At 48.6% G+C, this 24663-nt stretch overlaps 1 protein-coding gene across 4 annotated transcripts in view; it reads left to right on the plus strand.

The window, feature by feature from the left end:
- The window catches only part of FAM184B (family with sequence similarity 184 member B), a 195294-nt gene extending 171370 nt beyond the window's left edge, over window positions 1-23924 (plus strand). For 3 of the 4 annotated variants that reach the window (XM_040487276.1, XM_040487267.1, XM_040487279.1), the window contains 9 exons: window positions 34-246; window positions 8487-8640; window positions 11682-11845; window positions 14448-14620; window positions 15698-15844; window positions 17707-17824; window positions 19418-19522; window positions 20783-20982; window positions 22722-23924. In XM_040487276.1, the coding sequence (XP_040343210.1) occupies window positions 34-246; window positions 8487-8640; window positions 11682-11845; window positions 14448-14620; window positions 15698-15844; window positions 17707-17824; window positions 19418-19522; window positions 20783-20982; window positions 22722-22815 (1368 nt within the window). In that variant the 3' untranslated portion in view covers window positions 22816-23924. Of the gene's footprint in view, window positions 1-33; window positions 247-8486; window positions 8641-11681; window positions 11846-14447; window positions 14621-15697; window positions 15845-17706; window positions 17825-19364; window positions 19523-20782; window positions 20983-22721 lie in introns of those variants that run through there. The other variant, XM_040487290.1, reaches the window with a different exon arrangement.
- The last annotated feature ends 739 nt before the right edge of the window (window positions 23925-24663 follow it).

Consider the following 24663-nt stretch of genomic DNA (forward strand, 5'->3'; position numbering starts at 1 on the left):
GCTAGCCTGAGGGCAGGATGCCCTGGCGGGCAGGTCTCCCAGATGCAGCAGGCTCTGGAGCAGTGTGCCAGCAGCTACCGGGAGGACCTGCAGGAGCTCAAGCAACTCTCCGACCACGAAAGGGAGAAGCTGCAGCACGAGCTCCAGGAGACCGTTCAGCAGAACCAGGCCATGAAAGCCCAGCTCGAGGCCTCCCACCAGCGAGCCTTGCGCATGCTTGAGAAGGCCAAAAATCAAGAACTCAAGGTAAGGGTGATAGTTATGAAAGCCACTATTTACTGAGCGCTCGCTATGCAAGCACCTGCTATGCACTACATGGGGTGCCTTTCCTTTTGTACATTATCTCCAATCCCCACATGAATCCTACAAGGTTACTGTTATGGCCCCTTTTTTCAGATGAGGAAAAAGGTTCAGAGAGATTTATTAACTTACTTAGGGTCACACGACTAGTAAGTGGCCAAGGAAGGATTCACACATGGGTTCTGTTATGCTTCTTGTACTGCTTCTCCTTATTCACGTGTGATCTTGATAACATGAGAACTACTTTCTTTATGACTTGGGCAATGTCGTGTGTGATGTATGCTGGGAGAGGCAGGCTTGGCCCAGAGGTAAGAACAGAGAGGACAGCTTGGAAAGTTGGGATGAGGTGGTCAGGCCCACGACAATGTGTAATCCAGCAGGAGCACTTTTCATCGATCTCCTACCTCCTGCTCTCTCAGGAGCTGAGTCTCCTACTATGTCACCTTGGTCTTCCTTGGTCATGGCAGTCTGCATGCACTAACAAATGACTTTTTTATATGAGCAGATCTACTAAGTGAAGCTCCTTGAGGCAGGAGCCATCTGTATTTGTTCATCACTGATTCTTCACCTACTTCACAATAGTTGGTTAGTAAAGTGTCTCACTGAATTAAAGTCTCAAGTGTTTTTTTTTTTAAGTTTATTTATTTATTTTGAGAGACAGAGAGAAAGCATGGGTCATGGAGGGGTGGACAGAAAGAATCCCAAGGAGGCTCTGCACTGACAGTGCAAAGCCCAACACGGGCCTCGAACCCACCAACCATGAGTTCATGACCTGAGCCAAAGGAAACGCCTGGATAAACTAAGCCAGAGAGACTCTGAATTAGGAAATACCAGTCACAGAGGCTGGGGTGAGGCTTGGGTCTGAGAACAGGTGTAGGTGAGAATCTGTATACTGAGCCATTAGACAGGCTGCTGCCACCTCTGTCCTGTCCCCAGAAGTACATTCTCCTGCTCAGCTCCAGAAGGCAAGTAACTAGAACTTAGACCCCCTAAGTAGGAGACTGAAGAACCTTCTCTGGAGAAATTAAACCGTCCTGGAGAAAAGACCTGTAGATTCTCACATTTGTGGGCCTCTAGTAAAATTGCTGGTTGGCCATCTGGTCAACCTCCAGAGGGAGCCCACCACCCAGTAGCTTTCAGTGCTCCATCTAAAATATGAAACGACAGTTACACTTTTTTGGAAGCCACTAACATGGAAGTTGGAATCCAAGATTATGGAGGGAGAAAGAAAAGATGCAGAAGAAATGGTTAATGCAGTCAGAAGAAAAAGAGGAAAAAAAGCTTCTGAGGATTGATCTCCTCAGAATTAAAGATGATATTTGCATCCGTGAAACAAGAACAACATGCTATTTGTAAAGGAGGGGAAATTAGAGTAAGGAAGAGCTCTTTATATTGTATATATAATGTCAGAATTTCTAAAAATCAAGAAACGATTTGAAATGTAAAAAATGAAGAAACTTTCTGGAAAGCAAAGATAGAAAGAACATGAAATGGATGATGGAGGAGAAGGAACAAGAAATGGAGAGACTAGATGTCAGCTAGGACCCTGATATCTAACAAATGGAAGTTCCAGAAAGAGATAATGGAGGGGAGAGTATTTTCAAAGAAACAATGAAATCCTTAGACCTATATGAGAAGGACCCCTACCGAGGTTCTTCTTGAAATTTCAGGACACCAGGGAAACAGAAGCAATTCCAAAGCTTCTAATGCGGAAAAGCGATACCAGGCACAAAGTACTTGAATCAGAACGTCATCAGATATCTCCACAGCCAACACAAGAAGCTAGAAGCCAACGGGCGATTTTGAGAAATCTAATTAAAACTATTCATAAGTGTGAGAATTGATTACAGATATTTACTGGGATATGAAGTATTAGGAAATTTACCTTCTGTTATCAATTTATTGCCTCTCAGCTCCCAATTCATTCTTCAGTGCTTGTCCTGAAATAATGACCAGATTCTTGAAGCCTTTCTCCTTTGCAGAGGGCTCAGTGTTAAGCTTTGTCAGTAGAGGGCGCTGGAGGCCCCTTGTAGGAGGAAAGAGGCTTCTCTTCCTGGTTCTGGCAGCTGTGTTTTTGCTTTGTTTCTGGCTTCATTTGCACAGTTGAACAGTGATGTGGCCGTGCGAGGACATCAGGTGTTACTCTGCCCCTGTAACCTCGCAGTGACCCCACAACCATGGCCAGTGACTACTTCCTGTGGCCTCCCCTTGTGGACACAACACACTCCAGCCCTCACGCGTACACACCCTGACTCTCCCTGGGATCCTGCCAATGTCCACTGTTGCCTATAGCCCAGAGATCGTTCTGTGCAAGCCCCCTGAGAAAAATACTGTCTGCTCTGGCCCTCATGCCTTCATGGTGCCCCCATGTCCTCTGAGCATCACCAACTGTGGCTCATCTGTGCCATGGAGGGTTGTTCTTGCTTGACCAACTCTGGACTGGGCAGCCCAGTGATCTTCTCCACCAGTGAGCTGCCAGTATGCCTTCTCCAACAAGGTCTGGACCCAAACTGGGGAGGGACTCCCCCCTTCCAAGTTATCCTTGTCTTGGGTGCTCTCTCTCAGCCTCAGGACACCTGGAGTTCTCTTTGCATCTCTAGAGTTACTCCCCTGTCATAGTGCAATAGTTCTTTATATTGAGCTTCTCCAACTTAAAATACTGTGTGGTTTCTGTCTCCTGTTGGACCCAGACTGGTATACCTTCCATGCACTTTTTCTTAGGAAGTTTCTTGAAGAGTGGCCCACAAAAACAAGGGAGCAAACCAAGGACGAGGGAATAAGAGAGATCTAGGATAGAGGAATCCAGTGTAGGAGAAGGAAAAGGGAGGAGCTCAGCTATGCTGCTGGCTGAGACACTACTCAGTGTGGGCTGGAGCAAGAGGACTGAGGTCCCGGGAGAAGGGCTCTGGGGGAAAATAGAACTGATGGATTCTCTGATCAACTTGGCCACGTGGAAAGTTGTATTGGCAGTGTTTACACACACACACATGTGGGTTTTTGGATTTTTTTTTCATGTTTATTATTTATTTTGAGAGAATATGAGGCAGGGAAGGGCAGAGAGAGAGAGAGAGAGAGAGAGAGTCCCAAGAAGGCTCCATGCTGTCAGCACAGAGCCCAACACAGGGTTCCATCTCATGAACCGCAAGACCATGACCTGAGCTGAAATCAAGAGTCGGATGCTCAGCCAATTGAGCACCAGGAGCCCCCCAACACACACACACACACACACACACACACACACACGCACACACACACACACGTTTTACAAAGCTTTTAGATGTTATAGGAAGTTTTAGCCAAATATTCAAAGAAAGCTAAGCAACGTTTTTTAAGCTTAGCGAAGAAAGCTAAGCAAGTGATTTTAATACAAGGAAAAAGAAAAAGTTATGCAGGTAGGCTTTAATCATTATAGTTTATTTCACTTGGGAATGAACTGTATTTACTCATAATAATAAAGGTATTGAATTTCTGTCACTATACTGAAAAAGTAATTTAATTAAATATGAGGAATGGAAGGGGGAGAGTGTATAAGACCTGAAATCCTCATCTACCCTAATGGGAAGATACTTCCTAATGTCTAAAACAACTCAGATGAAGCAGAATGGAGATTCTAGTCTGGTGATGGTGGTAAATCCCAGAAGAAGCAATGAGAAGAGTTGTCATTGGCGGCCTCCAGAGAACAGCGGGCAGAGAGGAAAAGGAGGATTCCAAGATGCTGGTTTTCCTTACTTTTAATACTATTTAGCCCTTTATACATGTGTATTCATTGCCCTGATAAAAATACAAAATAAGCTTTAACAAAAAAAGAAAAATGAAACTACTTGGCACTTGGCAGGTGTTCAAAAAATGTGAGTTCTCTTTCTTCTTTTACAAGAGCTCAGGTTGCTGAGATCCTAGGCTGTTAGGTGGTGGGTAATTCTGGCCTTTGTGTTTTCCTGAACTTTACCCATTCAGGCTGCAGACCTTGACCCTTGATTTCAGGCAGAGGAAGCAGGGAGGCATGGCCCACTGGTGGGGAGGAGAAGTTCCAGGGGCTTTGGTTGATTGGAAGAAGGAACATGTGAGGTCTGGCCTCGGGAGAGGGGGATATCCTGCAGTTCTTAGTTCCAGTCCCTGGAGACCCTGCAGGCTCACGGGGTCCTTGTTGCTGGCTCAAATCTCATGATTCCAAATGACACCAAAGAAATCAAGTTCCAATTCTAATTAGAAATAGCAGATAGAGGGGCGCCTGGGTGGCTCAGTTGATTGTCAGACTTCAGCTCATGATCTTGCAGTTTGTGACTTCAAGCCCCGCATCGGGCTGTCAGCACAGAACTTGCTTTGGATCCTCTGCACACACACCCCCCCCCCACTCTCTCTGCCCCTCCTCCACTTGCATGTTCTCTCCCTCTTTCTCTGTCTCAAAAATAAATAAACATTAAAAAAAAAAAAAGAATGAAATAGCAGATACATAGTCATTCCTGGGACAGGATAGTGATGAAGGCTGGGATGCATGCGTTCAAATCCTGGGTCTACCACTTATGAAGTGTGGGCTCAGGCAGTCACTCAGCTTCTTTGTGCCTCAGTTTGCTCATTTATCAAATAATAGCTAATAGGACCATTGAGAGCATCAAAAGAGATAATACATGTCAAGTACTTAGAACCATATGTGGCTAAGAGCTTGTCTTTGTCCATTCAGGCTACTGTAACAGAATACCATGGACTGAGTGGCTTGTAAACAACAGAAATTTATTTCCCACAGTTCTGGAGGCTGGAAGTGCAAGACCAAGCACCTACTGGTTTAGTGTCTATTGAGAGCTCACTTTCTAGTTCACAGACACCTGTCTTGCTGTCACCTCACATGGGAGTAGGGGCAGGGAGCTTTTTAGGACATCCTTTACAGGTGCACTGATTTATGAGGGCTTCACCATCGTTGACCTAATCACCCCCAGGAGCTCCACCCCTAATACCATCATTTTGGGGATCAGGTTTCAACATATGAATTTGGGGGATGGGAGGTATAAACATCCTCTCTATAGCAGAGCTCAAGTTTTTGAAGATCCCCTGTCACTGCTCACTCATGATTCTGCAGTTACTTATTGAGCAGTGACCGCAAACTACCACGGTGCTGAGCTCCAGAGATTCCAAGATGATAACACACTCCTGTCTTTATGGAGCTCACCTCTAGGGGGAAAGGCAACCACTCAAACAGGCTGCCGTAATTCAGTGAGTTGGAGCTATGAGGCAGTTGCCCAAGGTATTTGGGGAGCACAGGGAAAGGAGACTTTACCCAGGATGGGGCATGGAAAGAATGATATTGTGATTTATAAAAAGAAATATTATTTAGTCTTAGTCTCATTTCTGACACAGAGCTCCTAACACTCTTGGAACTTCCTAAGTGATGAGAGGAGCTAAGGTATCTTTTGTTATGTTAAGGAGGTGGCTTCTGGACCCCACCTGAGGGTTGGGGAGCTGGTGGCCAGGGGAACCAACCTTAGGATTGGAGGGTTGGAACTTTCAGTCCCACCCCTGACCTCTGGGGAGAGGCTGGAGATCCAATCAATCAAATGACCAATGATTTAATTAATCATGTCTATGTGATGAACCCTCTTAGAAACCCAAAAGGAGGGGGCTCAGAGAGCTTGCAGGTGGGTGAACACATCCAAGTACCAAAAAGGTGACACACCCCAGTTCCCTGGGAACAAAAGCTCCTGCACTTGGGACCGTCCCAGACCTCTTCCTGCATATCTCTTCATCTGGCTGTTGATTCATATCCTTTAATATCCTTTGCAATAAATCGATAATCTAGTAAGTAAATGGGTTTCCTGAGTTCTGTGAGCCACTCCAACAAGTTAATCGAATTCAGGGAGGGGGTCATGGGAACCTCTGACTTAAAGCTAGTTGGTCAGAAGCACAGGTAACAACCTAGTCTTGGAATAGTTACCTGAAAGGAGGGCGGTCTTGTGGGACTGAGCTCTCACCCCATGGGACCTGCTGCTGTCTCCGGGTAGATAGTGTCAGGACTGAGTTGAATTGTGGGACACTTGGGCTTCGATCATTGCTTGTTGGGGTAGGGAACCCACACCCCCCACCACCCACGTACATTGTAATTGGTGTCAGAACCTCTCTCTACAGAGAGACAGGGTGAAAATGGGCCTTTGGGGCGGCTCTAAACTGACCACAGCAAAAGCAGAGTAAACTTCCCATAGGTTTACTGGAGCAACTCACCAGGGATGAGGGTCCAGTTTGATAAAACCCTGGGTGCTAAACTTTGCTTAGTCCTCACTGCTAAGGGCTACTGCCCCCAGGCACAGAGGGCCTGGGTCACAGACTGAGAGACTTTGGCACGGTCTTAGGCAAGCCTTAGCTCATACCTCTCGGTTCCCATTTCCCTTGGGATAAAAATGCCACCAGTTGGAGTTCTCTGAGCCTTGCAGCAAGTGCAGGAGGAGGAAATATCAGAGTCTGAAAAGCAGGAGACTCTTCTTTCTTATTAAATAAACTCAGCACCGTTTGAGTTTCCCATGGGAGGAGTAAAACCGGTCCCGTTTCTAGGAAGCCAAAGGCACAAGTAAGCATCTGGAGGCCCTGCTGCATTCAGCTAGCTGCCCTGCGCGTAGAACCCACTTTGGGGGTGCCCGGGCTCAGTGCTCCCCAGCAGGAGCCTCCTGCCTTTGCTGAAACCCCATTTCTCATTGGGACCAGGACCGCTGCCGCCCAAGGTTGCGATCCTGCCCCCAACTTTACCTGTCTGCAGTCAGGTCAGTCCCTGCAGCTGGCTCTTAAAAAGGGGGAGGGAGGCGATATTTGCCGCATCTTTCCTGTGTGACTTTCGAAAACCAGTCCATCTCCCCCAGCCTCAATTTCCTCATCTAAAAGGTGGGCTGTGTCTTAACTGGAATTCTCTGTTGTAAACAAACAAACGAAAAATAAAAAACAGAAACTTAATACATTTCCTATCGCTGCTGTAACACATTGGTGGCTGAATACATCAAAGATTTATTACCTGACAGTTCTGGAGGTCAAGGTGTTGGCAGGAATGTGCTCCTTCTGAAAGCTCTCAGGGAGGATCTGTTTTCCTGCCTCTTGAGGCTTCTAGAGGCTGTCTGCTTTCCTTGGCTCCCGGCCCCTTCCTGCATCATCAAAGCCAGCAGCCTAGCATGGAACATCTTCCGATACCCGCCTCCCTTCCCCTCTCCCCCATCACCCTCCCAACTCCTCTTCCCCTCCCCTCTCCCTCTGCTTCCTCTTAGCACCTCTCCTCTCACTGGCTCTCCCGCCTCCCTCTGGTAAGGACCTTTGTGTCCACATTGGACCCTCCCAGATAATTTGGGATAATCTCCCATTTCAGGATCCTTAACTAAATCACACCTGCACACTCCTTTTACCATGTAAAGTAACATATTCACAGGGATTATTCCAGAGATTCCAGTAACATATTCCAAGGATTCCCACTTGGACATCTCAGGGACCATTCATGGTTCCTACCCCATAAACCACCTTGAGCTAGCTTTGCTGTGGAGAGATTTCTATTAAAGTTTACACAGCTGCTCATAGAACCCACTTTGGGTGTTTGATATATAAGAGAGTTTCAATAAATGAATGTTGAGTAAAAGAATGACTGAATGAATAAAATAATTATAAATGAAGTAAGTAATAAAAGAATAAGTGAACCTAAAGGCAGAGACCCAGCCAGTTCTGAGGACCAGACTAGACCAGAGACTGAAGAAGCTATACGGGCCCCTCCTTCTGTCACTGCTGCTCTGCTCTGCACTCAGCCTTTGGCTGTCCTCACACACAGCTCTCTGCACCTCTCTGGTCCTGGGGCAGGTGCGAGTGAGATGGTCACCTCACTCCTCTGAGTGTGGTAAAACAAACCAACCAGTCAGTGTCTGTCTGTCTGTTTCTTGCTCGCTCTCTCCCTGGCCTCCTAACACCAAATTCCCAATGACTGGCTCAGGTTAGAACAGGTGTCCACTCTGGTCTAATCAGCTGTGGTTTGGGGTCAGGTTCACATGGCACAAAATGGCTGCTGGGGCCCAGCTGTCACTGTCATCCCAGATGGGTTGGGGAATGTCCTCTGTAGCCTGATAAGGCCTCCACCCAACAGTGGTGAGTGCTCTGTGCGCCCTGGTGCAGAGGCAGAACTTGGCAGAGGGGACAGGTCTCCCCTCTATTCCCACTTTCTCCCACTTTCCCCCCTGCAGGCCGCAGAGGAGCGCCTGAAGAAGGAAGCCAGCCACAGCCTGCAGATCCAGCACCAGGCGCACCGGCTGGAGCTCCAGGCCCTGGAAGAAAAGGCCCGGCAGGAGCTCCAGGGAGAGCGGGAGAGGACGCAGGCTCAGCAGGCTCTCGTGTTAGGTAAAGAGCCAGCCAGCCGCCCCTGGGAGGGCCTGGCTACCCCGCCGAGTTCACGCCTGGACACCTGGGGCAAGATGGAGCCCCGGGGGTCTGTGGGCACACAGGTCAGGGTGGGACACCGGGGTTGGGAGGCGGGTGTCACTAACAGTCTCAGTTTCCTTTTCTGGAAAGTGGAGTCACAGTTGTCCCTACCTCATAGGGGCGTTGTGTGGACTTGAAGAGAGATTAAATATAAAGTGCCCAGCATATGACAGGAGCCCAGTGAATGCGGACTGTAGTGTAGGTTTTCTGCTATCCCCAAGCAGAGGGTTCCTATGAAACGTGTCATGAGCCGAAATGGCAAAGAGCGAAGAAGCAATTACCATTAATTTAAATGGAAGAAATTTTGAGCGTTCCCAGGCCCCCCAAATCACCTCTCTGAGGCTTTCCTCATACCGTAGGACACATCTTGCTAACGGATGAACACAATAGATGGAGAAACAGCCCAGATGCTCACAGACACCGCTCGGAGCCCCGGTGCTTGGGCCTGAGATGCTGGGTGTGGTTCCCGCGGAAGGCGCTGGGGGGCGCGCGCTGCCTCTGGACCTCTCGCTGCAAAATCAGCAGTGAACGCTGTTGTCGCTTTTCACTTTGTTATATAAAAATTAAAATCCTCTTCAGATTTCTCTGGGTTAGTGAAAATAGGCTCTAATGTAGGTGAACTTTTTTTTTAAGTTTAAAAAAATTTTTTAACGTTTATTTTTGAGAGACAGAGACAGAGCACGAACGGGGGAGGGGCAGAGAGAGAGAGAGAGAGAGAGGGAGGTGCAGAATCCTAAGCAGGCTCCAGGCTCTGAGCGGTCAGCACAGATCCTGATGCGGGGCATGAACTCACAAACTGTGAGATCATGACCTGAGCTGAAGTCGGATGCTTAACCGACTGAGCCAACCAGGCGTCCCTGTAAGTGAACTTTTGAAAAGTAGAGGCACCTGTATTATCACCATCATCATTATTATTAAATATAACCAGATCGCTGAGCCTTCATGAGAGTTTCATGGGATTGTCTCAACCTCTCATTTCCGTTCGGAAGATTCCTGAAAATCTGGGCAACTTACACCTCCAGACTCCTGTAGTTACTCTGTTTCCTTTGCCTGCGCGCCCCCCCATGATCCTCAGCATGAAACTCACCTCCTCTTTCCACATCCAAAACCAGTCACACAAAGCATTCTGGAAGTTACCAGAAGCAGTAAAGATCTCCTGAGTCAAATCGTCTGGACTTGAAGCCCAGTTCCAACACTCACTAGTTGTGTGACTTTAGGCAAGTTACTTACCTACGCTGTGCCTCAGTTGCTCATCTGTAAAATGGGAATAACAGCATCCACCTAGTGTGCTACACAGATGTGGCTGACCCTAGAAACTTCTGTTTTTGTAGATCAACTTTTCCCTCATTTTCTCATCTTCCTCCTCTCTTTTTTAAAAAATATTTTAATTGTATTTACTTATTTTGGGACAGACAGAGAGTGGGGGGGCAGGGGCAGAGAGAGAGGGAGAGAGAGAATCCCACGCAGGCTCCGCACTGTCAGCACAGAGCCTGATGCAGGGCTTGAACTCTTGAACCGTGAGATCAAGGCCTGAGCAGAAACCAAGAGTCAGATGCTTAACTGAGCCACCCAGGCGCCCGCCTTTCTCACTCTTAGGAGCAAGACAAATGCCTCCCCTTATTTCATGCCTAGCATTAAAGATCATATTGGCCTTACTAAATATTTCTTTTCACACCCAGACGGGGGTCTCCTTAAGAGAATTTGGGAGAAGAGCATTTTCTTTACCTGTGTAAGTGAATAAGATCTACCTGCTGCTTGGGTGAGCTTTCATTAGACAGCATGTCCCGCTGACTGCACGTCAGCACATCCGCTCTATTTCTGGAGGAAGTGACGCGGAAGCGGGCAGGAGAGAGAGAGAGAGAGAGAGAGAGAGAGAGAGAGAGAGAGATTCCCCAGTTAGTGTCCAGGTGGGACGTGCTAAAGTTAGCAGCATCTAAAAGAGGCAGATTACACAAGATAAGGCCCAGGGTGTACCATATGTCTCAGGTACACGACAAAATTCAGATCCAGTTGGACACCCCTGGTGATTCCAGCACCCAACAGCAGCTGTCCCTGCTGCCTGTCCCCCGGCCCCTCTGATCCCACAATAGCCTGGTCCTTTCCTGGACAAAAGAGTCAGGAGAGACCCTGGGTACATGCTGGGATTCTCAACACAATCCCAGGAAGAAGGGGTGAGTGGACTCTATAACAGTGAGAGCGAATCACTGGCTTTATGAGTGGTATTGGGTGGGTGAGAGCACCTGCCACAACAGGGGGTTATTAGACATTCCTGGTCCCGATTAGCTACTGCACTGTCTGTATGAGACACACCTGACCTGCTGGTCAGCGTGTGAGGCGCAGGGAGTGTCCATCAGATTACCTGATACACTGGGGTGGAGACCCAGACATGCTGGACGGACAGGTGGATGGGTGTGGAGGGAGAAGGAGGCCAGGGGAGAGAGTGGGTACTAAATGAGCCCACTGTAGTTATGCTTTGCTAAAGAGTCTTATTGCACATATTTTTGTGATAAGGGATTTCAAAATATTGCATTGGGTGTGGATTTTTTAAAGAAAATAAGCTGTAGAAATCACTATATTAAAATCCTAGTGGGGAAGAAAGATGATCAAGTAAAATTTTCAACATATCATCAGAATAACTAAGCTTTGCTGTGTTTGATATACTCTAACTTTCAGAGAAGTAAGTTTATGGGAAGTGTTTTGCAATGGATATGCTTTTACACTGTCATTAATTTCCACTCTAAACATCACTTGGTTATTTAACAAATGTGTGTGGAGTATTATTTGCCCTGTACTATCTTATGGCTATCTTACGGCTTATGGAATTATTGGAACGACGTTTCCAAAGTTAATTTGCAATAACTAAAATACAGAGTCTCGAAAGTCCGTAACAGGAAAGTATCAAACTTACTAGCCTTGAAAATCATCTTCTCTTTAAGAAATGACAGCCCTTCCTTCTGCAGAGTCCCTGAGGCAGGAGCTGTCAGAGCAGCGGGCCGCCTGCTCTGGGCACCAGAAAGACCTGGAGGTGCTGCAGGCCGAGCTGAGGGCTCTGGGCAGCTTGGGCAAGTCGCAGGCCACCGCCCAGTGTCCAGGGGACCACGAGGACCGCGCCGTCGCTGCAGAGGTCAGCACCCCCACTCTGCCCACACCGCACCCCTCTGGGAGCAGTGTCCAGGCTGCAGAGAGAAACTCATAAAGGAGGGGCCCGGGTGCTCCTCATTCCCGTCTGAAATGGGGAAGAGCCTCGCTCCACGGTGCTGGGAGACACTCGATGGGCTTGTAGGCTCCCGTTTTGAAAAGCAGAACACAAGTTTTTTGTGCTGCGTGTCATTTTTAATGCAGATACAATAGCATTTCAGAGTGTCACTGCCTGAGAGGCCCTGGAGACACTCAGGGTCACTCCCTCAAATCTGCAGAGAATGTCTCAGAACACCTTTCCAGACAGACTCCCTGTCTGCTGCCATGAGTGGGAACTGCCTTTTTGTCACTGAGGTTCAACATTGACTCTCTTTGAGCCTCGTAGTCAGACTTGGCCCATCAACCTCTTCCGGGTACATCCATATTCCCACATGGCTGGCAGTACAGTGACCTCCTAACAGCCCAGGCCTCTCTCCCCACTCAGCCCACCACGTACCATATGGTGTCAGCTATTCATCTGTATAAAGGCTTCAGAGACTCCCTATTGCTATCAGAATGAGCTCCAAATGCCTAAGCCTGGCAAGGAAAAGCCTTCACCCACTGGCTGCACTTTATATCTTCAGTCGTATCCCCTTCTGCTCTCAACGTGGGGTCTGCATCCTGCCTCTGGGCCTTTGCACGTGCCCACTCCCTGCTTGGGATGCCATCCTCCCTCAGTGCCCAGCTTACCCTCTGTGCCAGTGGTCTCCTCTCCAATTTTAGTATATGTGCCGCCGAAGTCAGCTCTAGGGGGCTCCTCTCCACACCTGGGACCCCACCAGTCTCTGAGTACTTCTGGTTATAGTTCAGCTGGCACTGGTGTCTACCGCATGGCCCTGTTAGGGAGCCAGCATATCATGCGTGTTCTTCATGGATGTTCTCAACTGGATTAGGAGTCTTTCAAGAATCAGCCATGTCTGCCTCATTTCATCCCTGCCCCCACTCAGCACTCTGCCCGAAGTCTGCACATGGGAGAGTCTTCTCCAGGGTTTGCGGTGGCCAACAGTGGGTTCATGTCCCAGCCCTGCTGAAGATCCGGGGGACGTGGTCATCGTTTGCTCAGGATTGTGCCAGTACTGAGCACCTGAAGACAATCTGTGTTTAATGAGAAATTTAAATGATGACTCACAAGGAGCTCAGCCCAGTCAGTAAAGTCTAGCAGAGGGAAGACAGAGTGTGCCCCAGTAAGCATTCTAGATTGGTGGGAGCCACCCGTACCTATGGGAGGGGGCAGGAGAAATGTGGGGTCGTGACGTCTGCAATGACAAACTCCCTCCCCAAGTGCTATGGATCCTTGGATGGGTGGGATGACACCCGGCCACCAGGTGCCAGCCTTCACCTTCACCTCATTGGAGGGAAGCCCTGACCCCTCTGGGAGGAATAGCAGGGCCTCAGATGAAAACCCACACAGAGAAGAAAGGTGGGGGCGTGAGCCAGGAGGAAAGCAGCCCTGGGCAGCACGAGTGAAAGACGGAAGGGAGGGTACCCGGTACAAGGATGCGTCCTTAAGTTGGCCACCACTGCAGGTAAGTGGTGTCCCACCTGCTGGGATCTTCCGAGGAGCCCTGTGACATCATCCTCAGACCTGTCCCAGCTTGGGACAGAGGGGGATGCATTTATCCAGCAGGTTCTTTCTCCCATTAGTCAAGCATGGCCCCCCAGGACCTTAACCAAGCTCTTCCTTAACCAAGCTCTTCCATGGCCCCCCAGGACCTTAACCAAGCTCCTGGGTACCCCAGGACCTTTACCAAGCTCTAACCATGGCCCCCCAGGACCTTAACCAACCAGGTGAGTGCCAGGTGCCCACGTGCCCATGGGTGTCACACACACACAAGCCCAGGGCAGGAAGCAAGAGGTGTGGGGCATGGGCCACAGATGTTCCCTGTGCAAAGCTGTTCTGTGTGGAATAAACAAACGCAGAAACCTTCAGGCATGTTTGAGTGAACTTGAAAACTGTAACATTCACTAACCAGGGGTTAACTCTGACCCCATTTCATTTGGACATAGATTTTTGAATTTCTATCTGAACCACTGGCGTTCAAGTATCATTTCATTTAGCAAACATTTATTTGGCCCTTCTGATCCCAGCCCCCGAGCCAGGTGCCATCAGATTGGAAAACTCGAGGGGAGACGGTGCCTTCGGGAAGCCCTCCCAGGCTAGTGGAGGAGACCACCATTAAACAAATGAGCGCACTTCGGTGTAATCGCTCCACAGACGGGATCGGGATTCGGTGATAGCAGAGGAGAGCGGGCTTGTCGCTTCTTCCCCGAGGCAGTGCTGTTGAAGTGGGGAGGGCGCTCTGGGTGGAGTGTTTGGCTTGCCTTGAGTCACGTTCCTGGCTCACCAACGTTATTAGGCTTTGTGAGGGCGGATCTGGCCAACTCGGAAAGCGGGAAAACCTGAAGAGCCTGGATGTGAGCTCCTCAATCGGGAGCAGGAGGCTGGTGAGGGCTCCAGGCTGGGCGGAGCACGGGTCCCCGTCCTTCGGCGGCGCATCTGGGGCCCTTGGCGCCTCCTGAAAACGCCTCTCCCGGGTGCTTCTCCCCAGGACGCGGGCGGCCCGGGCCAGGCGGGCTCCCCGAAGGGCGCCGCGGAGCCGGGTCCGAGCGAGGGCTGCGACCCCTGGGAGGAGAACTCGCAGCTCAAGGACGCAGTGCAGCGGCTGCGGGCCGAGGTGGAACAGCATCAGCAGGAGGCGCTACAGCTCCGCGAGCAGCGCAGGTCGGTCTCCGGGCGGGGCCGGAGCTCCCTTCTCCCTGGCTCCCTCCAGCGCCCCGGGGCGAGCCTCTGAACCTAAGGCTCACCCCCTGGGCTTCTCCGCAAAGGAAAGACTCCCTAACACGCTAGCACTTCCCTGATGTTACTCCCGTCTCATGAAAAGGACCAGTGCTCTAGGAATTCGTCTCAAAACTGCAGGGTTTGCCCTGGGATAGAGGAGGGAACTCTGTTTCCTACAAATCAAAGAATTTCTGGGATCAGACCTTACCGTACTAGAAGTCCCTTCAAAGCCAGCCTTAGGGAGGCAGTGCGTGAAATAGCTCAAGCGGTGCCGTGTGAGCTCAGGCGAGTCCGCTAGCTTCTCCACGCCCCCGCCCTCATCCGCGAAGGAGGTAACACCGCCACCTCTCAGGGCCGTCCTGGAATGCAGTGACATGTGAGCAGGATTTAGCACCTGCCCCGGAATGCATGGAGGAAGCGCTGGGTGAACCGCTGTTACTTTGTTCTGGACATGTGTTAGCATGATTCATCCTTGCACTAACCCTGTAAGGTAGCCACTATCATCACACCCATTTAACAGGTGAAGAAACTGAGCAGGGTGTGGCTTGCCTTAGGTCACACAGCTAGGAAGTGATGGAGGAAGACCTACCCCCTATCCCTCCCTGCCTTTCAACACTGGACTGGTGACTCCCCAGGCCTCAGAGTCCCAAGGATCAGTAATTCCGATACACAATCTCAGCCTCCAGGCCTCCATTTGCCCCTCGTGAAGGGAGGATTTTCCAGAACCCTCCAGAGCTGTCCTCCACTGCTTGCCCCTGAAGGCTTTACAGTCTGGTTTCTCCTTCATGCGATGCTGGGACAGGAGGTGCTGAGAAGGGGTCCCACAAGCAGGGTTTATCCTGGACCCCACAACTCAAGAGATCCCAGGTCTCCTTCCCAGCATCCTGACCTCATTCAGAACCACCCCCGCCCATTGCCTCCCACCCCAGCCACCCAGCAGAGCGGGGAGAAACCCCAGTGCCCAAGAGGTTCAGTCCCTAGAGCCTGGGCCAGCCCGGCTGTGCTTCCCTCCACCCACAGGCTGCTGGAGGAGGATCAGCAAGCCCAACGGGCCCGGGAGGTGGAGAAGCTACGCCAGGAACACCGGAAGGAGATGCAGGCCATGGTGGCGGATTTCAGCAGTGCACAAGCCAGGCTCCAGGCCCGGCTGGCTGCCCTGGAAACTGAGTAAGTGAGGCCTTGGGCCCCAGGTTAGGAGGGACTTGTAGAGGTACATTTTATTAGGGCGACCAACTCATCCCACTGTGCCTGGGACGCTCCCAGTTTTAAAACTACAAGTTCTGAGTTCCAAGAAGCACCTCGGTCCTGGGCAATTGGGGATAGTTCGTTACCGCCCATCATTTTATGAGATTGCATTCTCTCCGTGCAGGGCACTGGGAATCTGTGAGGAATGAACACTGCCTTATGGGCTTGGTTTGACCCCTCACCCTGGGAAGAAATCACGGGATCAAGTCTACTTTTCAATGAACATTTGCCCCATTCTAACATGCATCACCTCACTGAATCTTCACAGTCTCCTTCATGGACAGATAAAGAAACCGAGGTGGTCTTGTGCCTGTATGCATACATCTTTATTACTTATTCAACAGATGTTTATTAAGAGCCTACTGTGTGCCTGGAGTTACAGCCAGAACTAAACAAAGACCATGCTCTCATAGAGCTCAAAAATTCTCGATGGGGATTCAGGCAAGAAGTAAACAGATGAATATTTTTCATATCAGGTATTGGAAGTGCTAAAAGAAAAACAGGATCAGTGTCTAGGGAGTGGCAAGGGTGGGCAAGGAAGGCCTGTCTAAGGAGGTGACATTTAAGCGCAAGGAGGCGAGGGAATGAGAGAGCCATTTGGAGGAGGAACATTCCAAGTGGACACAACAGCAAGTACAATGGCCCTGGGGCCTGCTTCACATGACTGAACAGCCAGGAATAAGTGAGAGGGTGAGTGGCAGGCATTGAGATTTTGGTGGGCTAGCTGGGAGGGATGAAGGAGACCCGCACTAAACAGGAAGGAGTTTGGATGTGTTCAGGGTGCACTGGAAGCCATTGCAAGGCTTTGAGCAGGAATGACATGGTCAGGTTTACCTTTCAATAAGGTCACTCTGGCTGCTGAGAGAAGAGACTAGGGGGTCAGGGTTAGCAGCACGGAGGTGGAAGATGACAGGTAAAGTCACCTGCCCAAGGTCAAGCCGCACTGAGTGAATCTGTTACCTGTCTGTGCTCTTAAAAACATGTTCTCCACTGTCTCCAGTACAAAGCAAACCATCCAGAATCCAGAGTGAAAGGTTTTATCAGCTACCATCTAATGGGCACTTACCACAGGCCAGGCGCCCATTATCTCGCTGAATGCTCACAACCACCCAGTTTCGTGCCCCTTTTAAAGAATAGGGAACTGATGATCACAGGGAAAGGCTACGCAAGGTCACCTAGCCTTTTCCTCAAGGCAGAGTAGGGATTAGATCCCAAGTTATCTCACCCCGAAGTCCCGGCCCTCTTAACTACACTCAGTAGGTCACCTGCAGCCCTCACCCCCTCTCCCACCGTGCGCAGAGTTACTTCTCTCTGGCTTCGTGCTGAAAGGGCTGGGGGAACTAGCTGCCCGCAGCTCTGAGGGAGAACCAGCTCATGCCGTGCTCCATTTCGGCCAGCAGATGGCGCCAGAGCCACGTCGGCATCAGCCCAGACGTCGGGAGGCCGCAGTGGGGGACATTTTTCTGTCGAGGCCTCTCTGCCCAGGCATCCCTGGTTCTTGAAGCTTCACTGAGGGCAGTGTGTGCATCACCCACGGGTCTTTGGTTCCTTGGCCCCGCAGCCTAGGGGTAACTGGCAGACGTCAGACTTGGAGTTGGGGTCCCGAGCTCTGCAGCCAACTCACTGGCTGGTCCCAGGCAGGGTCTCTCGGCCTCCATTTCCCCGTTTGTGAACGGAGACATTAGCTGGCCAGGCTAAGCTCACAGCAGCGTCCCCACCCCATGCACCTGCTTGTTGTTGGGCAACGGCAGCAAGGAGACTAACTGCATGCCTGTTCCAAACAGACTGAAGGATTCCGGAGAGAAACCAGGGAAGGGGGCGTCCAGGCCAGAGGACGTTCAGCTCATAGGCCGCCTGCAGACCCGCCTGAAGGAGAGAGAGGAGATCATCAAGCAGCTCATGGTGAGGCCGTCAGGGCCACCAGGGGGTCTGCGGGGTTCCTTCCGGAGGGCCATCCACTTTGTTCTTGCCATTGCTCTGCCTACCTAGCAATTTTAATCCTGATAACTCTAAAACCACCTTCAGAAGATCCTTGATTACTTTTGTATATTATCTGAAACAATATATACTGACTAAAAAAATTAATACAGAAAAATAGAGCCCCCACCCCCACCCCCCACCCCCCAAGCACTCAAGTCCTACAGCATCTGCCCTTGGTTGATTGGTTCAGTTTTTTCATCTATGGAATTTGGGAAAATCCAGAATGGCATGCCTTCTGTTGGAATTTTAGTAGACTCAATCAAGCCAGTTATTGTTTGTTGATCTTCCTTTTGTAAAAATGACTACCTGTTTTCCAGTTCGCAAAGCCGCCCCGGGGCCCCTTAGGAAGAAGTTTTCTCCCTCGGGGTCCGTAGCCCACAGCCACCAAGGCCTGAGGCCATTTCTTTGGAATGCCCCTCCCTCCACCTGCCCCTGAGCTTTCACGCAGTCCACCTCCCTCACATCCCTGTCTCCTGATACTCCATCCATTGCTTTGGGCTCTAACCCGGCCGCCCCGTGCTCCCCGGTCTGGTGGCAGGTTGCTTGTAGCACCCCAGCTGAACCGGAGGGCGCTGCTTCCCCTGGCTTACGTCCAGCTCTGCAGACGGTGGCTCTCGACTGGCGCCTGTCAGTGCAGCCCACGGTGGGAGGGCTAGTCGGCCACCTGAGAAGTCCAGCCACCTTCCCCACCCGTCTCTGCCTCCACCGCTTTAGTGCAAGCCCCTCTCACACGCGCAGTGAACTGGACTCCCCACTCCCCACTCACTCTAGCCTTGCCCGCACGCTGACCTCACATCAACCAGGGCAGTCTTGGGGAAGCGTGTCAGATGAGAGCTCGGCTCCATTCTGCACCGCTCACGGCCTCCCGTCCTTCACCGAGTGAAATCCAGGATCTTCGGCAGCCTGCCAGCCTCAGGTCCTCCCACAAACACACACCCCTCTCCTCTCTCACTCCCATCCCTGCCCCTGCCACGCAGTTCCATGTCAGGATGCTGATGAGACAGGAAAACTTCACCACTAACTGAAAATTAAATGATACTAAGGAATAGCTTGTTTGCTAGGTGTGACAAGAGAATTGTGCTATTTTTTTTTAAAGAGTCTTTATCTCTTAGAGATAGATGTGGATGTTTTTAAAGATGAAATTATACAATGATTGGAATCTGCTTTAAAAATAATACAGCAGGAGAGAGAAAAGTGGACAGTGACACGCATAAACAAGGTTGGTGATATAGTGATTGTACCAGCTTTTAACCTTCAGATGCCCAGAGTACCTGGTTCTCTAACTGCCCAAGACGGTTCAAATAAGCTCGCCCTTCCCTATACAGAAGCTGGGGACTCAGGCCACAGGACTAAAGTGCTTCCTCAAAGCTTCAGTGGACGGCTGCTGGATCCCCACACATCCCCCCCCTTCCCCTGGGCTTTCCCTCACGGTTTCTGCCCTCACTCGACCATCTTCCTTCAGGTCAAACCCAGTGGTGTGGTCAGGCTCATTTGGACTCAGTTGTGTTTTTCCAGGAGGAGAGAAGATTTCACTGTGCAGCCTTCCCCAGCGCCATGTCCCATCGGAACCGGTCTTTCTCTTTCAACCCTCACCCAGGATACTTGACCCCCTCCATGAAGGTAAATTGGTTCTGCCGATTTCAGGCATTACAGTGCTGCTGGTTTCATTTTCCTGAAGGTAACTACAGCTTACTTATCGGCGTGCTGCCATACAGTCAGAGGAATGTCCACTGAAAATAAGACTCATGGGGAATGGTCCAAATTATTAACAAACAGTATTTATATCTGGCGAGGCAGATTATGTGTACTTTTAATTTCTTATGGGTTTTTGTATTCTCCGAGTTTCCTATAAACATGTCACTGTTAATAATGGTTATATCTGGATGATGAGAGAAACGAACAGGAATCTCCCACTTTTTAAAAAATGTTTGAGAGAGGGGCGCCTGGGTGGCGCAGTCGGTTGAGCGTCCGACTTCAGCCAGGTCACGATCTCGCGGTCCATGAGTTCGAGCCCCGCGTCAGGCTCTGGGCTGATGGCTCGGAGCCTGGAGCCTATTTCCGATTCTGTGTCTCCCTCTCTCTCTGCCCCTCCCCCGTTCATGCTCTGTCTCTCTCTGTCCCAAAAATAAATAAACGTTGAAAAAAAAATTTAAAAAAAAAATGTTTGAGAGTGGGAGCGAGTGCAGTACTGAGTAGGGGAGAGGCAGGGAGAGAGAATCCCAAGCAGGCTCTGTGCTGCTGTGCTGTTAGCAAGAGCCTGACACGGGGCTCGAACTCACGAACCATGAGTTCATGACCTGAGCTGAAATCAACAGTTGGATGCTCAACAACTGAGCCACCCAGGAGCCCCAGGAATCTCCCACTTCCTTTTTTTCATTACATATTTTTGGAATTTGTTATAATGAGAATATTCACATCCAAATCTCTCATCTGCTGTAACAAAATCCTAAAAGTGCTTAAAATGTTTAATAGTTCAAAGGACAGTAAACCTACCCTAAGCTGAACAGATGTGAGTTCATTTATGATTTTTATGTATGCCTCTCAGTGAAAGTGTTGTTTCACTGCAGAAATATTAATGCATTTGAAGACAATGGACCCAGCTCCTGTTGGGGGTCTTATATGGCCTTCTAATGTCTAAAAAAAAAAAAAAAATTTGAATTACCAAACACATGTCCCCAGAGGTTTTGGGCAAGAGATTGTGAACCTGTGTTTCATAAAACAAAGCAGACTGGAGGAAGAAATGCTTTAAAAATAACATGTAGGTATATAAATAAAATTACTGCCTCTTCTCCCATATAGTTTTGGTTGGGTGGGCCTTTTTTACTTACAATAATGACTCGTTAGGGTGGAACTAACTGGCCTTTCTTTTAATACAACCAGAAAAAGAAGCTGGAGGAAGTGCCCAGCCGAGTGGTCAGCGTGCCAAACCTGGCCTCCTACGCAAAGAACTTTCTGAGTGGTGATCTGAGCTCCAGGATCAACGCCCCTCCAATAACGAAGTCACCCAGCTTGGACCCGAGCCCTGGCTGTGGCCAGCCTTACAAACCCACCCAGGCTCTAGATGTGAAAACTGCCACAAGGTAGGGGGCGGGGTGGGGAGTTGTTGATTCCAGTTTTCCATAGATGGGGGGGAATTCAGATTCCTTTCTGGCACCCAGACTGTGGGCAGGTAAAAAGGACAGGGAGACAAGCCCCTCCCTGCCTGTGACAAATTACAATCCAGCCAAATGGGAAGGTGGTGTAAGAGGAAGGAAGTATGTCATTCTTTAGACAAGTACTATTCTTGGTACCAAATTCCAGAAAGTCTTTTTTTTTTTTCCCTCTCATGGATGATTAGATCACTTAGCTAGCCGTGTCAGTGTGGGTAACACAGAAGATGGACTCTAATCACCTGGCCCTGAGGTCTGGACTCAAATTCTGGTCTCTTGTTCTTACCTAGGTGACTTTGGGCAGGTTACTTGACCTCTCTAGGTCTCCATTTCCTCACCTCTAAATCAAAGATAATACAGCACCTGCCTCACCAGACTGTGAGACTGAAGGAATTAATCCACAGGACGCAGTTAGCACAGAACCTGGTACAGAAGCATTCAGTCGATTTCCACTATTATTACTGCCACTACTATTATTATTAAGGTTATTTCTCAAGATTTATTGTATCATCTTGAGATTTTAAGGCCTCTTAATCTGGGTTGGTAGCTCATGCATGATCAATCATCTCAGATACCACCTTATTTTTCCAGAAACCCTTGCAACATGTTTCTCTTTCACAATCATTTCCCCGTTTATTAATTCTCCCTCCTATCCAGTCTTCTTTTCAGAGGCAGAACTTGACATTCTGTGCTTTGAATTTTGCATTTCAGAAATGGCTCCTTCTAAAATGTTCTTTTTCCAGGGATGCCTGGGCGGCTCAGGTGGTTAAGCATCTGACTCTTGATTTTGACTCAGGTCATGATCTCACAGTCGTGGGATTGGGCTCCAAGCTGTCATCTTGGGATTTTCTCTCTCTCTCTCTGTCTGCCGGGGGGGGGGGGGGGGGGGGCGCACGGGGCCTTTCTCAAAATATAACAATAAAAATAAAGTGTTCTTTTTCTAAAGGCCCTGCATACCTGCGGCTATTGGGAAAAATGGGAGGCACAGTCCTTTATAAATGTTGAGTGGCAAGGACCTCCTGTCAGTCAATGAAGGAGGCCAGCCCTTTTGTTTCCAAGCTGCAGAAACTGAGGCCTGGAGCCCTAAGCACACCCCTGTATTAACGGCTAGAGCCAGCTCCTGACTCTGGCTGTGGGTTCATCTCAGTATCATACACCTGTGAATAAGCTAGGTTCCCAGTTTTATATGAAGCTTCACAAATGCAGACAGAGACCAGTCAGCAGGTATACATCGTACTTTCTTGCTTACTGTTTCCTCTTTTCAATTTATTAGGCTAATGTCACTGTCTTATTGAGGTGCGAACACATTAGATAACTTCTGAAGAAGCCAGACATTATAAGGCTGTGTTGATTAACTGTTTCATTCCTTACCTTTTTTATGAGGTGTAGTGTTCAATTTGTGCCTGAAATATAAGTTTATACAATATGCTCATTAGTCTTAAGTAAAACAGTGGAGAACCTCATTTTCGAAACAGGAATTAGATGTTCCCTTCCCACCCCATCTTTCACACCTTGTTTCTAGCCATGAGTGTTGGCCAGTTATACTCATGGTCTTTCAAAGAGTAAAGCAACAGCTTTACTCCCTGAAAGATAGTGGGGTATTAAGTTGTTTACTGAATAATTTTCAAAGCCATCTAAAACAATCTTTTTGTTTGTTGGTTTGTTTTTAGGACACAAGATGGTGAAACAGCCCAACCCAAAGAAGTCCAGCAGAAACAGGGCTCTGCCCACCAGGAATGGTTTACCAAGTATTTCTCTTTCTAAACTGAGTCTCAGGATTCCATCACCAAGAGGACACCTGAAACAATGTAAAGCATCTGACTGAAGGAATGAACTAAAAAACCAAATTAACTTGCTTGTGACACGATTTATATATAATAGCCAAAACAAATTTTGGCATTAACATTTCATACTGTTTCATTGTGAAACCAGTGCTTAAACAAAATTCTTGACATTAAGGTGAAAAACAAAACAACATAAACCAGTGTTATCAAAATGCACCCACAGAAAATATTAATGTTACTGATGACCCTCACATTGTATTTCTAGTGTCCATAAGATTTCATTCCACTTTGTGGAATATCAAGCTTTGTGATTTCCATGATCTACTTTAAAAGTGGTTTCACTTGTCCTTAGAATGCTAGTCATCTCCACCTGAAAAGTATTTCTGTGTAAATGACAGAATTACAAAATGCACATTCAACCTCACTAGGAAGAAGAATAAAAGTTCGAAATACTCATAAAAACCAATTACAAACACAAAACAAGGCAAAACTAGGAGTGGATGACAGCAGCCCTTGGCACACTTCGCCTGAGTGCTCTGACTTCCTAAGTCCAGGACCTGAAGTAGACGAGAGAGGGGATAACACCTACCTCAAAAGGGTTTTGGAGAAGTAAGCAAAATAGGATAGGTATGATACCAATCACGAGCTGGAATTAACCACTGCCAGAATTTTTCTGTGAATAACCGAGCCTCACTCTGTCATATGACTGTAGTTTCAACTTGGTCACTTGTGAAAGTTTCTAGAGTATTCTTTGAAGTCAAAGATCTACTGAGCCCAGTCTTTGGGCCTGGGCCCTTTGCCTCATGGTGCATTGCTTCCCCATCACATGGATGCTCAGTACTGTAAGGGAATCGGGACTGGCCATTCATGGTGCTGACCCATGTCAGTCCACACTGAATAGTCTGACCTTCTGATGGAGCAGTGTGATTTGACAAGACTCAATACAATTTGGGCAAAATATGTTCTCAATCCTTTGGTGCTGGCCCCACACGTGGCCATAAACATTTATTCTATGCACTGTCAAATCTTTGCTCTTTGAATAAAACTTTAAACTGGGCAATTAAAAATGGCTGTGACTTGTATTGTTTTCCCAAAGAAAGGTGAAAGTAGATGAAGACAGTTTGGAAATAAGAAATTCACATTAATCTCAATCAGGTCAACTTTAAATGAAAAGTAGCTGCTTACACAATTTTGGGAGAAATGCAATTACAACTCAAATTACAACTGACAATTTAAAGGTAAAATTACTATATTTTTTAATGTTTTTAAGGTTTATTTGTTCCGAGAGAGTGAGCACACGTGAGAGGGTAAGGGGCAGACAGAGAGGGCAGAGAGTCCCAAGCAGGCTCTGACACACTGTCTCCAGGGCTCAATCCCACCGACTGTGAGTCATGACCTGAGCCGAAATCGAGTCGGACACAAAACCAACTGAGCCACCTGGAGGCCCCTAAAGGTAAAATTCCTATCTAATCAAAACACGTGGCCCCAATAAGATAATTTCTTAAATGAAAATACTTGTTACCATACATGTAACATGCCATGTTGTTTCTCAGTATCAATTTTTTTTAGTGATCTTGTTTCCTGCTTAGGGTGAGCACTGTAGGATTATGCTTGCGTTCTGTGTTTTAAGAACTAAACTAGTTTTGTGTTTTAAAAACTAAACTACATACAGATAGTTATACTGTTTATCGAAACATTCTTCCAACACTGCAACTACTGATGACTAGCAACGTAGGCTGCACTTTAACTCAGCATGACACCTGCTGCAGGGACAGAATTTTATTGAGACTCTACATCTGTTTGATTTCTTTCTTGTTGCAGGTGAGTG

The sequence above is a fragment of the Herpailurus yagouaroundi genome, unplaced genomic scaffold (genome assembly GCF_014898765.1).
Source record: "Herpailurus yagouaroundi ecotype Mexico unplaced genomic scaffold, PumYag 28, whole genome shotgun sequence".
Lineage (NCBI taxonomy): Eukaryota > Metazoa > Chordata > Mammalia > Carnivora > Felidae > Herpailurus > Herpailurus yagouaroundi.